The following is a 15,122-nucleotide window of genomic DNA, read 5'->3' as shown; positions in this document are numbered from 1 at the left end:
GGAAAAAACTAGAAGCCTCATATATTTATGTGGAACTAAAAAATACCATCGATTCAAAAGGCAAAAACTGTATGTCCCGCATGCTCTCGAGATGTAGGTGTTGCAAGGTGTTGTAGTTGTGAAGCACGAGGCTCTCCGGGGTTAAGAGATGTTGGACCTCAGCCGGTACTTTCCAGCCAATCTTGTTCTGCGAAAAATTACACAGAACCAGTGCTCTTCCAGCAACAGGATGTGACCTTTGGTATGCGCTGATACTTTCATCATCGCCACCTACGAACTGGAAATCCCCATAGACGAAAACGTCGATCAATTTTCGACGAAGCTTTAGGATATCCTGCCAAAACGCAAAGATGCTTTGGGAATCGCTGGTTTGAGACTGTGCGTTGCAATCCAAATAGTCGTCGTTAACGCGCATCCACGGAGTTCCTGTAGAGAAGCCTGCGTTTTTGGTAGTATCCCACTGCATCGGCGATCTCGAATTGTCACGAGCCTTCTCACGAACCTCTTCTAAACATTGCTCGTAAAATGCCTGGCCCTTGATCTTGGAAACTTCGACAAGCCTACAGAGAAAGTTAGAAGATTCGGTCGAGGTCTAGAAATACATGGACATACTCGTTGACGTAGTTGATGGTCTCTACATCCTTGAACTCGCCAAGACTCCAACCCTTTGGTAAGTTCGCCATCCCGAGCTCCTGGCCTTGGTAAATGAAGAGGGTCCCAGACTGAAATGCGAGGAATGTTGCTAGCATTTTGGCTGCATGACTTCTAAACTCGGGATGATCTGATGCGAAACGAGAGACGGAACGTGGTTGATCGTGGTTCTCCAAAAATAATGCATTCCATCCGCCCCTCTCAATCATAAATGTCTGCCATTTTCCTACGATGTCCTTTAGCGTCCGGAGCGACCAAGGCGCGTGAGTAAATTTGCCCAGAGGTCCGCTGTCGATATCGACGCTGTTTGAAATGAGTTAATAGGATTGCTCTTGAGATAAATTCATGACGTTATGACGGCGGGTATAGTGGTGCGCAGACTTACATGTCGAATTGGAAAATCATGTTCAGCTCCTTTCGAGAAGCGCCAACTACCCGGATAATCTCCTCAGGTTCTCTGACAAAAGGCATTTCTCCAACCGAGAACGCATTGTACCGATCAAGGACTTCTCTGAGACCTCTCAAATGCTCATGAAGGCGGGGCCCATTCGCGTAATGCGACATTGCTGGTTGATGCGGGCTTGACTCTACTGTCACCGGAGCATCGGGGAGGCCCGGAGTCTTGCTGATCATATTTATGACGTCCATGCGGAATCCGTCAACACCCTTATCTAGCCAGAATGTCATGATATCATGTACCGCGGAAACCACTTTTGGGTTCTCCCAGTTGAGATCAGGTTGCTCCGTGCAAAATAGGTGCAGGTAATATTCATCCGTTTCAAAATCGTATTCCCAGGCGCTCCCTAAGGTTGTCCTTGCGTCAGCACATAATCTATCCTTCATTTCCGCCTGGCAGGCGCAAGTATTATTTGTAAAATGAAGAGTGCGTGTTACTAACCGCCAAATATAGAAGCCCAATTGTTAGGTGGATGTCTATTTCCCTGCGCGTCGTACTTTGGGGGCCTCCAAATATACCAATCTCGGAACGGATTCGTTTTGGAGCTTCTGGACTCTTTAAACCAAGCATGCTAAATTCGTTGTCAGTTATATCTATCAAAGAAATGATGTAGTTCCGTTGTCTTGCCTGATCTGACGTATGGTTGGCCACCAGATCCATGATGAGTCGTATGCCACGGTGATGTAAACCCTCAATCAAGTCCTCGACATCTTGTACAGTGCCATAAGGCTTGTGTATTCGGGTATAATCGGCAATATCATAGCCCATATCTTTCTGGGGCGACTCGTATACTATGCGATTCCCATAGTGCGGTTTCAGGGCCGGATGGTTAGACCTTTGACACATTTCTTCGTGGCGTCGACGAAGTTCTAATTCAAATCATACCTGGAGAGAGCCAAATGACGTCGACTCCCAACGTTTTCAAGTAGTCAATTTTAGCTATTATACCAGGAATATCCCCCAGGCCATCGCCATTTGAGTCGTAGAAAGAAGCTGGGTAAATTTGATAAACTGAAGCTTCTTTCCACCAGGCTCTCGCCCCTCCGGGTATCCCATTACCATGTATCCAAAGTGAACCTTCGATCCCGTTTGACAAGTGGCCCTCTGGTCCCTTTACCCCGTTGACTGTAGTCGGCATTTTGAAGATAGGGGAGGAAGTTTTGGGTTAGTGATTAGGGGGTTGACTTTCGTGGTTTTTTGTGCGGTTGGCTTGTATCCGTTAGCGCAGGCGTTTGAGAACCTCAGTCTGAACGCACGCAGGATAGCAAAGGGCTACAGGTATTTAAGCGTTTGAGAAGCCCGCTGGTTATCTTGCGGAATCTAACCGAAAGTCCGCCCGGCAAAGGTGTTGCGAAAGATAATGTCTACGAGAGAGTCTCTCCGAGTCGCAATGTGTATTTTGGGCAGAAAGAGCAGGAAAACCCTGCGGTTGAGATAACGTTCAGCATTAGTAACTTCGGGCCCTTACCGTCGCAACCTAGAAAACCATGCAGTTCGGATTCCATAAATGGTAATTAACCGAAGTGCTTCCGTCAACGTTAATGGCCACTTGATTCACCGCCTTTTAGCTACAGAAACTTTAGAGTTAGACTACTGGCTAAGCAAATCGGGTCATGAAAGACGAAATTACAAATAGTAGGTACTAGAGAATACCTGTATCCTAAGTTCTGAAGTGGTAGTTGTTGAGCGAATTCCAACTTCGACTTCACTATTCCGTAGGTTGAAATTGTATTAATGTACATAGCAACACAGCTGAATCATATCATAAACGGTAATGCAATACCCCGCCTCTCATATCTTATAGTTCAGGGTGAACCTTTCCCCATGGAGTAACCTCGCCTTCATTGGGAAAATTTATATAACCTGGGCTTAGTCCTTAAGCCTTGCTTATCAAGTTTACTGAACGCCGTCCTGTGCTTAGATGAGATGTCTATTCTCGTCTCCTAAAACTAGCCATCGCATGTCGTCTACTAAGCGCTCGCCGAATACTAATTTGTAAAATATTCTGAAGATTACCCATTCTTTGTCCCGAAATGGAATCTGAATTGAAGATATTTCAGCATCAAAATTTCGAAGTCGGTAGGCTATCCGGCCTCCATTCGAGGGGATAATTTGTCGGACATTATTATATGTTAGCAAGTGTTGCACGCCAAACGGGGTCGACTGTGTTGATCGAATTCAAAAATCGAGGCCTTCATACAAGCTGCACAAAGCATTTAATTGCATTTAATATTCGAATGAGAATTTAGTCTCATTAAAACTAGTGACCGGTATAGGCCCCTGCAGCTCAGCCGTTGTACCCCTGCAAGCCTTTGAAAACTTATACCTTCAAGCCCTTTCACACACAAATCTCAAAATTTAATTTGAGATTTTCACTTCACATCGTTATTCACTGGATTTCACACCGGATTTCACACTGGACCTGGATTTCACATTAGACCTGGATTTTACACTGGACCTAGATTTTATACTAGACCTGGACCTGGACCTAGATTATACGCTGGACTTGGATTATACGCTGGACCTGGATTGCTGAAACTTGATACTTTTGGTAGGCAGGCAGGCTAGCAGATGGGACGTGTTTGTTTATTTAATAGTGGTACGCGGGGGCACGTACAGAGTAGTTACTCTGTAAATTTAGTGCAAATCGTAAATACCAAATTAAGTAATTTTGATTAGACACATCCTTGGCTGCCCCGGCCGCCTAGAGGTACCTGCCCAGCCACTAGTGTTTTGCGCTAGTTCATACAGTGAATACAACAGCATACAAATTTCTTAAACTTCGTGTTCAGCCTAGGCTTCGCGTGCAAACGTTCAAGTGTTTAACGGCATACAACGCTTTCAACACACCCGACCCCGTTTGACGTGTGAGAGAGTAGAAGTCGTTGCCACAAAGCATGCGATACTCTTTCCATCTTCTCTAGGATGACGGATCTGTAACTACCAAATATTCCTTGAAAAAATAAAGGTTCTATCACAATATACACAAAGCGATGAACATGCATAGGGAAACCTAGTTGACGTGTATCCATGGAAGGAGAGTTGCGATTCAAAGTGATCAGTTACTCTACCACTGGCCATCGAAGATCTCGAGCTGTGAGGGGTTTGGGATTAGCTGATGTTCGCGTGATCTGCTTAATTCTGGCAGGCGATGTTGAAGTCTAGCTCCGCAAGTTCTCTGAACTACGGCTATTTTGGCCAATTGGGTTTGCGAATGTTTTAGAGGGATCGGTTACGTTGATGCGATATAAGCTCTCGATGACGGAAGGTATTGCAAGAACCAGATGTTTAAGCACTAGAACCACGGCTCCTTACAAAAACAAAAGTCTAGACATCGCTGTTGTCGAATGGCATACGTACTGGTGCATACATATTGCACGCTTAGTACCAGACTTCATGGCAGTGGGTTGTTAAGCACTTGAGCAGATAACTCCAGTTTCATTTCTCCTAGCTTCTATGAAGATAGTCTAGAACTGAAAGCTGGGCTCGGCCGTTAACTAATGCACCCACAAGTTAATGAGTTCCTGTATCTATCCGATCGGGGAATTACCCGATTAAGAATGGGTCAGTTGCAACACAACGCAATCCGCATGGCTGCGATCCACATTTTTTCCACGTACATATCTTCTGTTGCGTTTGGAGGGCCGGTGTACGACAAGCTAGCTGCTTAGCTTAGCGTAATTTTCTGGGGCGCTTAATCTCAGTTTTAATCGCTCCGCATTGCATTTGTCCGATCTTTTAGACTTTGAACCCCAGAGAAGCTGGGGAAGCGTTTGCAGCGTTTGGGGAAGCGGGGTTGAGAATAATCCAACACTCGTGTTCATGATGACCCCCTGCACATATCTTGATCGCTGCATAGTTCGCGACTATCTGCTAGCCCGAACGACACTGTCTTCCTAGCTATTCTCACCCCGTTCTGCGTGATTTTCTTTTCTTTTCTTTTCATTCTTTTTTCTTCCTATTGTTCCTCGGAACCTGCTGAAGATTCCCCTCGATTGTCCTAGCCGAAAATTTTAAGTACCTATTGTTAATGAAGGGCTTCAGAGTTGCTGCAGCCTTGGCTTTGATAGCTTTAGCAAAAGCAGGGCAGTATGGCCGCCAACACCGCGGCCAACGTAAGTACTAATCCCCAAGCCCTGCGTTACAAACCAGTTGGCTAATACAGCGTGACGTTGGAAAAGATCCGACGGATTGTGTAACTAGGTATACATGCGGAGGTCGTGACAATCGCTATTCCCAATGCGCTCCAATGTCAAGCTCAACCTTTAGGACTTCCAGAGCGACTGCCAAAACGACTTTGGTGGTGCTGACGAAATCAACTGCGACTACAAAAAGTACTCCACCTCTCGAGCTAATCCGCCAACGCCATCGGCTGGAGGCAATAGCACTCATTGTGATACTGAATTTGTACCTGGTGGCATGACTCTGGTGAAATTAATACTAAAACGCCCGTCCGCCCCGAGAACGTCTAACAGTCTCACAGATATTTGGTGTATGTCAGCGCTGCTGGAAAAAGCCAATGGTCTAAATCTTTCGTGTATGAATCTATTCCTCGCAATGATATGGGAAGGCTCTATTCTCCGTGGGATGCGCCAGGTTCTGAAATTCAAAAGTATAATGTGGACGATGGTATTGCCATTGAAGCTAAAATTGGGCTGGACATGGCGTGGTCTCAGTTCGAGTTTGACGTCGATGCCGACGTCAAGATTAATTACCTCGATAACGCGAGTTTGGGTGGACCTTCAGATGTCATCATCCGACCGACATCGATCAAGTACAGTATACGATCGGCCTCTGACGGTAGTATCATCATCAGAGTTCCGGCTTCTGAGAATGGCGCCAAATTCTCGGTTGAGTTTAAAGACAACCTATACACATTCTGTTCAAACGGGACGAACTATGTTGAAGCCGGGGGCGAAGTGGTTGGTGTCGAGCCATTAAATGCGCTTATTATCTTTGCGAGCCCGTTCATCTTATCGGACAAAGTTCCACCTCTGAACGGCCCAATCACCAAAGTAATAGCACCTGGACCTATCAATGTTGGCGGTTGGGGTTCTTCGCCCATCTTGTACTTCCCGCCGGGTGCCTATTGGATGAATACAAACTGGGATGGAGTGCAAGGTTCGGAGAATCACATCTCAAGTTGGACTCGAAAACATACTAGGTCCACTTTACACCTGGGCATACGTTAAAGCCGCCGTCGAATACTCTACTGGATCAAAATTTTATGCTACTGGGCATGGAGTTCTTTCTGGGGAACACTACGTCTATCAAGCAAATCCAACAACCTATTACCAGGGACTCAAGAGCGATCAATACAGCTTACGCATGTGGGTTCACTACAATCTGACTGGTGATCAGACATGGTACTGCGTTGAGCCGACCATCACGGCACCCCCTTTAATACCATGGACTTCTACGGCAGCGACGATATCACAACCCGTGTTTCGGACTACAAGCAAGTGGGAGCATTCTCCAGATCGCGGGTGGCCTGTGCCACCGTTTGGAAGGCACATAATGATCCTATCATTCAGATGGGCTGGAGAACGAGGGACGTCTAAGGGGTTATCGACACATTGAATGTTATCCATGCCCGTTATATTAAGTCCGAAACCTACGTTCCTTTTTCCATCATTGAGGCCTCCCCTTTTTATAATGGTGGTAGTATGGGCCCGAAAAAGTCTATTGGAACGATAATTCGAAACATGGTCTGCGAGGGGCTGTGTCCAGCGCTTATGCGGGGTACTCCACTTCAAAGCTATAAGAACTTTGTGATTGAAAACGTTTCTTTCCCTGATGGTTTACAGACTAATTCTACTGGTACCGGGGAGAGCATTATTCCTGAAGCCGATGGAGTAAGAGTAGAGCTTACCATTAAGAACTGGACTGCCAAGGGCCAAAAGGTCACAATGTCTAACCTTGACACTCCTGGTCAATTCAATATTGATGTTTCATACTAGGGTCAATGGACGAGTAACTAGGACCGTGAGGATCGACCTTCGGACCGACGCTGGCAAGTGAGATCTAGTATGAGTGAAAAACAGGTTGCTAGAAATGTACGTTTCCCCTGCAGACGAAAAGCGTAAATATAAATAATATATAATGAGAAATCAAGTTCCTGTCACCTATAGATTTATCTCACTGCAAGTGCGCTACGCTAAACCTCTCAATCGAACAGCTATTTCTCTCCCAAATCCACTTTCCGAAGTTGTGAACAGACTTTGAAAATCTGAAATTGCCCACAGGAATTACCTCATAACTAAGGGGTTGGGCTTCATCTATGCCTAGAAAAGTACATTCCTTTTTATGAGATTCGCACCAGCGTAGCTATAGTGCCACGACTGCCCCCAAAGAAAATCTGTCCGGATGTAATAGAATGATCAAATTCTGTAAGCGTGTGATTATACGCGGAAGCAATACATTGATATGTTTTAGAATAGGAACTAGGCCCATTGCCTGAGAGGGAGGAACGAGCAATAACGTCCGATGCGGTCAATATCTTAGTCATGAATTTCGAGGAGTCTTTCTTTTTATTTCCAGCACTTTTAGATGTACGTAGCGCTAGCCCCATGGTGTTGCCAAATATTAAATAATGGACCGAAAGCGAGTTCTATTGATTTAGAACCTGCCTATAGACGACCTAACAAGAAAAAATCAAGATCCGGTTTAGTTCGGGGGCCTATCAATTTCTCACGATGGTTGGATACTTTGTTATTATACAATTCTGAGATCGCAACAACAGAACAGTGCGCAAGTTTGTGTCGGACAAACTGGATGACAATAAAACCCCATACGAAGGAGCTCGTATATGCCCTTCGCACGGAAATTGCCGATTTACATTTCTGTAGCTTTAACTAGGTGAACCAGAAATATTCAGAGCGATCCAAAAATATTAGTTCTAGTATCAAGGCATTGAGGCGATATCGCACATTGGTCGTGTGGTCGCTCCTTCCTCTGTATGATCCTGAAGCCGCAGAGCCACAGGCACGAGCTCATTCACTATTCGAACGAAATGGCGAAACATATAAGCACAACTGCAAGTTCCTCTAAAGACGTCATATTTATAACTAAAGCCTTTTAATATTATAGTCGTCCGCTCCACATAGGATCCTTTCAACCAGTCCCACCCATCTTGTGTTAGGCTCTGGTTTTCGCTGCACAGATACTGTTTTTGGATCACACAACGCCCTGCAGGTTGTTGTACGACGTAGTCAACCGTTTTTTCGATGGTGCATAGTAGTTAAACTTGACCTTTCCTTCTTTTACCCTCCTCCCGCTACACCTAAGTCGTCATCACCGTGGTATCGGACATGACCTCCACCTCAATTCACTAAAACGGGTGCTACTACTACGCCAGGAAGCGCTACTCGTCTGAAATCTTCAACCAATCCATTTGTATGAATCGTTCACACGTGATATATCACGTGCTTATTAATCTGCCACAGTGGTGGCAAATGTTGGCAATAGCAAAGCGATATTGTATTGGCCACTCCAGTTTCTACGGCATTGTAGCCAGCTCTCGATGTTTCTACAGTATTGGTAATAGGGTTATGTAAGCGGAATGCGAGTATATAAAGGCACCGAGATTCCTGGAGAGATCAATCAAGCAACCAACTAACTAAACACCCATTCTGTGACCACTGATTATATACCTACCTACTACATAAATCCGAAAAAGCTTACTGCTCCAGACTTCTGTCCGATAACAAGAAGTTTTCCACTTAAAACTGAGCGAGAGTCCCGATAATCATGAGGCAGCCAAAGAAGATTCTGGCTATCCCGAGTTATCCATTCACCGCTAAGAAAGATATGATCCGATGGCTTCCGCGGAAGCGGCTGCATGAAAGAAGGAGGGCTGGGAGGGATAGCAAGGACTCCTCTATCAGTCTCTAAGCGCCCACTATCGCTAGAAAAGTGTAAACTCTGGATGATAGCTTGTGGCTCGAGGGTTTTCACTTGCTCCCCTGTCGCTGCATCCCAGAGCTTGACCGTACCATCGCCCGACGCCGATGCCAGCTGCTTGCCGTCAGGGGAGAAGGCGACCGCGGTAACCCAGCTGCTATGCCCTTCGAGGATTTTCACTTGCTCCCCCGTCGTCGCATCCCAGAGCCTGACCGTACCATCGCCCGACGCCGATGCCAGCTGCTTGCCGTCAGGGGAGAAGGCGACCGCGGTAACCGAGCCGCTGTGCCCTTCGAGGATTTTCACTTGCTCCCCCGTCGTCGCATCCCAGAGCCTGACCGTACCATCGCCCGACGCCGATGCCAGCTGCTTGCCGTCAGGGGAGAAGGCGACCGCGGTAACCGAGCCGCTGTGCCCTTCGAGGGTTTTCACTTGCTCTCCCGTCGTCGCATCCCAGAGCCTGACCGTTCGATCGTCCGACGTCGATGCCAGCTGCTTGCCGTCAGGGGAGAAGGCGACCGCGATAACCCAACCGCTGTGCCCTTCGAGGGTTTTCACTTGTTCCTCCGTCGTCGCATCCCAGAGCCTGACCGTTCCATCGTCCGACGCCGATGCCAGCTGCTTGCCGTCAGGGGAGAAGGCGACCGCGGTAACCGAGCCGCTGTGCCTTTCGAGGGTTTTCACTTGCTCCCCCGTCGTCGCATCCCAGAGCCTGACCGTTCGATCGTCCGACGCCGATGCCAGCTGCTTGCCGCCAGGGGAGAAGGCGACCGCGGTAATCGAGCCGCTGTGCCCTTCGAGGGTTTTCACTTGCTCCCCCGTCGTCGCATCCCAGAGCCTGACCGTTCGATCGTCCGACGCCGATGCCAGCTGCTTGCCGTCAGAGGAGAAGGCGACCGCGGTAACCGAACCGCTGTGCCCTTCGAGGGTTTTCACTTGTTCCCCCGTCGTCGCATCCCAGAGCCTGACCGTTCCATCGTTCGACGCCGATGCCAGCTGCTTGCCGTCAGGGGAGAAGGCGACCGCGCGAACCGAGCCGCTGTGCCCTTCGAGGGTTTTCACTTGCTCCCCCGTCGTCGCATCCCAGAGCCTGACCGTTCCATCGTCCGACGCCGATGCCAGCTGCTTGCCGTCAGAGGAGAAGGCGACCGCGGTAACCCAACCGCTATACCCTTCGAGGGTTTTCACTTGCTCCCCCGTCGCCGCATCCCAGAGCCTGACCGTTCGATCGCCCGACGCCGATGCCAGCTGCTTGCCGTCAGAGGAGAAGGCGACCGCGGTAATCCAACCGCTGTACCCTTCGAGGGTTTTCACTTGCTCCCCCGTCGTTGCATCCCAGAGCCTGACCGTTCGATCGTCCGACGCCGATGCCAGCTGCTTGCCGTCAGGGGAGAAAGCGACCGCGTTAACCGAGCCGCTGTGCCCTTCGAGCTTTTGTAGCTCTGCTCCCCAGAATTCTGGGGCTTTTGGCAGTCTATAAATCCATTTCGGGACGTGGTCCCGGAATGTAGTCTTAACTATACTCGTCTCTGGACTGAAAATGATAGCTGAAGAGTAGAGCTGAAGTGGTGCCTCATTGACTACCCGCCGATTCTGTAGGAGAAAGCGTCTGGCATCGTAAATGAAACGTGATACTTCGGACTCTTTGTTTTCCTAATCTATTATATGAGCATTGTGAAAGTAATGACTACAGTGTGAAAGGCGGAATAACGTACGTCCGTAAGCGAGCGTAAAGTATCAATCAAACTGATGCAGTCAGATATTTGCCCTATAAGACTTAGGGCCTCAAGCCAATGTAGGAAGTGATTGCGGAGGAAAGTGTGAACTGCATCTTCATTAAATATACGTCCGCCGCTGCGTTTCAAATGATACACCCAATAACGACAAGAGTACCGAACGTGTTCCGGCAGGCGCTCATCTATTTTGGCGCTGTTGAGCTCTCTTCGTGACATTCCGGGGTATTCCAGAGAACAAATATTTTCTTTAAGACGTGAAGACAATACCTCAAGACACCTTGTTGCAATCATGGCATGAGCCTTTTTTTCGTCGGTCCAAAACCAGTAATCGCGTCTTTCTTTCTCAGGGTCGACAAGAAACTCCCGGAAGGAGAGATGCAGCAATCGGACAGGCAGGTTTGGATCGGACGGGACGCTAAGAACGGAATGTAAGCTGTGTAGCTTGCCTTCGACTTTATCTTTAGATATACCGAGAAGATTTGAAAGCGATGATGTAGATAGGGGATCCGCAAGAATGACTATGGAGCCTACGATGTTCCTAAATTGCTGACCGAACCTTTCAAGCTCCCGTTCGGTCTTGCCGAATTCCAATTGTTTTAAGACAGGAACGTATGTCTGGTCTAGCTGTAGTCTCGATGACTCTTCTTGGGTTGTGTCTGGCTGAGAGTCTTCTCTAGTCGTCCCGTACTCCAAAATGGTAGCCAGTCGTTGTTTTGGGTTCCAGTCTCTTGTGTCTCCAACGAACCGAGAGATAGTCGCCGCAAAAATGAATAGAGGGATTGCTATTTTAGCTAGTTTTTGGATAATCTCGTCCCCGGGCCAATCTGGGGAAAGCTGAGACTCAGGCGAATATTTATGTGCGAGGTTAAAATCCGATTTGATTTTAGAAAATTCTCCTTCCAGGAAAACCGATATGTCGTGTTGGATTGTGGCCGGGGGAACGTCTTGAAGTATCATGCCATGATGCGTGCCAGGAGACATACGATCAAAGCCTAGACGAATTGGGAGCTCCGGTCGGCTAGTTAAGAAAACTCGCACTTGCACCGTTTTTAATTCATGCATCTTCGCAAGAAGGTGGAGAACCTGTTTGATGATATTGTCTCCCTGACATTCATCTAATGCGTCAACCACCAAAACCAGTGGTATGGCTCGATTAAGCTTCTCAAGAGGTTGGAAGACAAGGCTCTTGAACTGTCTCTCTAGTGACTTCGCTGCAATCTCGGGTTCTTCCTCGATCGCACTTCTAATATGAGGTATCAGACCAGGTATCCTCCGTAGGAGTTGAGCAGCAATTGTGGTGAAAAACTTAGAAGCATTCTCGCGCTCACTCTCACCCCTTTTGAAGAAGAAGCTAGCCCCTAGCTGGCCGTCATCGTTGAAAGACTGTGCAACTGTTCGAGAGATTGTCGACTTTCCTGTCCCGGCTACACCATTCAGCCAAAATATACATTTTCCTGGAGAATCTTTAGCCCAGTCCCTGACTTGGTGCAGGAGGTCTTTTCGCGTCTCTGGATGACATCTCGCATCGAGCTCGTTTGTATACGAATCGAATGCCGCGCCTTGAGCAGACGGTATTTTCTCGAGGTCTATCTCCTTGCGGATATCCAAGATTGTCCTCCTAAATTGCTAGGAATATCAACACATTTATTCACCATTATGGAGACAGCTTATACACCTACGTCTGATCGACTTGAAGGGCGGAGGAAATGTTTGTGTTGCATTTCTCGAGATCTGCGATGATCTTATCCACCTCCCCACTTTCAAACGGCCATTTTAGAGCGCGGACTCCAAATCTCCTCATTATTTTGCGCCCTTTGCTGGGATCGAGCTTGTTCTGCACAGACTCTATCTGCGTGTAGCAGTCAAGGACTGCTTGTTTTAGTTTATGTGACGTTGAGAGCGCTCCACCCTGATCGCCGTCGAGGAGTTGTTGAACATCCTTAGCCACCTTTTCAAGTCCCTCAACCTTGGTTTGCAAGCGCGTAATTTCATTTCTCGCATTTTTAACGTCTTTGGCGTAATTAATACAGAGTGAGGCAACCTTGACCGAGAGATCGATAAAGGTGGCGATGCTTGCTGCTATACCGATGTCCATTTAGGAAGTGGAGAATTCGAAACGAAAAACGGCAAGGTGATGGGCGAAGTTTTGGCCGCCCAGAATCAATCTCAATTTACCCCGCTGCTGCGGAGAAGCGTCTGTGATAACGCAGCTCTGCATATAACATCATGTGATTAAGTAAGAAGGCTGGGATGAATGTCTGTCGCAACCGGCCAAATCCCAGCCACACAAGTGCTCTTCTCCCAGTCGTTCCCAAACATGGTCCCTTGACTGCACCTAACTGCCGCCCAATGATAGATAAACAATACCGACACGGAAATGTCCCCTTGTCAGCTGCGGCGAGGAATTGTTTTGCTTGATGGAAGAGGACAGTCGTAGCCCTCTCAATTCGATGCATGCCGTCCTACTGGAACAAATCTAGCTGGCACCGGCCGATTCGGAGATCTACAGTAACGATAGAAGTTATCACTAGATAACTTGAGTTCATTCTTAGTTCTTAAAGCGTAGTGTATTCACCCTTCGGTTGCCCTAGACAGGCCTTGAGTCCTGACATTTTATCCGTCATTTGCTTAATCTTTGATTGAAAACGTTTACGCAAGTTATAATAATGGCAGACCCCGCTACTCCAACGAAGTCTCCATGGGAGAGGAATGTCCATTTATCAACCCTCGGCTCTCCCCGACGCGCAACAGCGGCCTCAACAGGACGCCCCTCGAGACCCCAGGGTGCAGCAAGTAGAATTATGAACAAAATAATGACGTTCAAGGCCATGGTTGAACAGTGCATTCTGCAATTCAACGCTAGTCAACAGCAACTGGAAAGCCCCGAGACAACACGGGTCGTCCCAGAGCAAATCGAGTGACCTTGATCCCCACAGGTGAATGAAACAGCCATTATGCAGGGGCAGTTCGCTCGACTCTGCAAACACCAGACGTGTTTGAGGGGAAGCGGCTGAGAACATACATCTTCCTTCATCAAATCTGTCAGAAGTATCATCACATGGCAATGTTAATAATGTTGCTGTTGTTGTAACAATACACCGCATGTACTTTATCGTAATACATTATGGTTAAACAAATCACGTGTAAGGTCTTCAATCAGCCACTATACCTGTAACTGTTAGCAGTAACTTGAACACAATTAATTTCTAACAGTTATTAGCATATAACCAAAGGTTTGGATAGTTGGAATGTATGACCGCGGATAGATATCTGCCAGTGATTAACTTAGTCAGCGTGATCAGTGATTCCACTGATCAAGGTGATCAGGTTAATCAGCTTTTGGCCTTGGCGTCAAACTGTGCATCCAAGGTCCGGACGAGTGTCAATTAGAAAGTCTGTATTGACAGAAAACGGAACTCCGTCTGACAAAAAACTTGGCAAAACTCGCAAAACTTTTTGCTAGATGAAACCCCGTTATAACAGAATGACAGACAACGGAGTTTAGGCGGCTGTTGCCGCTAATCTGTCTGCCGCACATATCTTCTTAGAATTGCAGCGGCCTAGTGATCCATGGATGTACTAATTTAGCGCCGTAGGTGGGGCTCTACAAAAACCTCCCGCATATTGCATAGGATTATAGCATTTGCCAACCTTGCTGGAATCTATAACCCGAATGTCTCGGAATTTACTGTCAGTGTCGTCTAGATAGCTCGTAAACATTGACTGGGCTAAAGTTACTGCCGATCCTCGCTAAGCTAGGGAGTACGGCATATTCTCTATTAGGTATAGTAAATTTTATTTTCTACTTCCCGCAGGTGACAAAGGTATAGAAGCAATACATACACAAAATGCACCAATTTTGCTGCTTTTTTTCTTGTTATCTAGGAGTTAGCAAAGTCTCTTACGTCAAATATTTGAATTTGGGTGGCTATATGAGAAGAGGCAAATCAGCTCAGCAGTATCGTGCAAGATTACATTGCGCAGGATTCTGCCTCCTAGAATCCCATAAGCAACAGTGTCCGTCATATTAAGGATTTCCCGGCTCAAAATGGAGTACTGCATCGTTTGCGCTGGAAGATCCGGCTGACCTCCGGATTAGTACATCGCTTCGTGACAAAGTATAATTATTCAGATTAATGTTTTCTTGAGATCAAGCTCCTATTTTTAAACCCATATATGAATGTATTGTGGAGCAACACATTTCCGGAACTGACAAACAGAAATCCTCAACACTAGACCGTCATGCACTGTTTGATGTTAAGTCCTGTTTCCCAGTTCCCAGCGCTCCCAGTTCTTTCAACCTGGGACAACTGAGAAATGGTTGGAGGACTGAGAATACTAAAATACCTACAATTTATATGAAACTTCGTCATGTA

The 15,122-nt window shown here is 47.1% G+C and overlaps 3 protein-coding genes across 3 annotated transcripts; 1 reads left to right on the top strand and 2 right to left on the bottom strand.

Annotated features, from left to right (window-relative positions):
- Positions 1-25: 25 nt before the first annotated feature.
- Positions 26-2,246, bottom strand: DFL_003152 (uncharacterized protein; the record flags this gene model as incomplete). Its single annotated transcript, XM_067632049.1, has 6 exons — positions 26-560; positions 613-954; positions 1,037-1,454; positions 1,550-1,679; positions 1,736-1,899; positions 1,994-2,246. 6 exons carry the CDS (start codon positions 2,244-2,246, stop codon positions 26-28), a joined length of 1,842 nt encoding a protein of 613 aa, XP_067490357.1.
- Positions 2,247-5,138: 2,892 nt separating this feature from the next.
- Positions 5,139-6,688, top strand: DFL_003151 (uncharacterized protein; the record flags this gene model as incomplete). The annotated part of the gene is made up of 5 exons (XM_067632048.1): positions 5,139-5,223; positions 5,290-5,303; positions 5,378-5,600; positions 5,705-6,229; positions 6,273-6,688. 5 exons carry the CDS (start codon positions 5,139-5,141, stop codon positions 6,686-6,688), a joined length of 1,263 nt encoding a protein of 420 aa, XP_067490356.1.
- Positions 6,689-8,767: 2,079 nt separating this feature from the next.
- DFL_003150 (uncharacterized protein) lies at positions 8,768-12,841 on the bottom strand (the record flags this gene model as incomplete). Its single annotated transcript, XM_067632047.1, has 3 exons — positions 8,768-10,663; positions 10,726-12,364; positions 12,426-12,841. 3 exons carry the CDS (start codon positions 12,839-12,841, stop codon positions 8,768-8,770), a joined length of 3,951 nt encoding a protein of 1,316 aa, XP_067490355.1.
- Positions 12,842-15,122: the final 2,281 nt, after the last annotated feature.

The sequence above is a fragment of the Arthrobotrys flagrans genome (genome assembly GCF_004000055.1).
Source record: "Arthrobotrys flagrans strain CBS H-5679 chromosome Unknown unitig_0, whole genome shotgun sequence".
Classification (NCBI taxonomy): Eukaryota; Fungi; Ascomycota; class Orbiliomycetes; order Orbiliales; family Orbiliaceae; genus Arthrobotrys; species Arthrobotrys flagrans.
The sequence above is the reverse complement of the archived record's forward strand: the minus strand, read 5'-3'. Positions and strand labels throughout refer to the sequence as shown.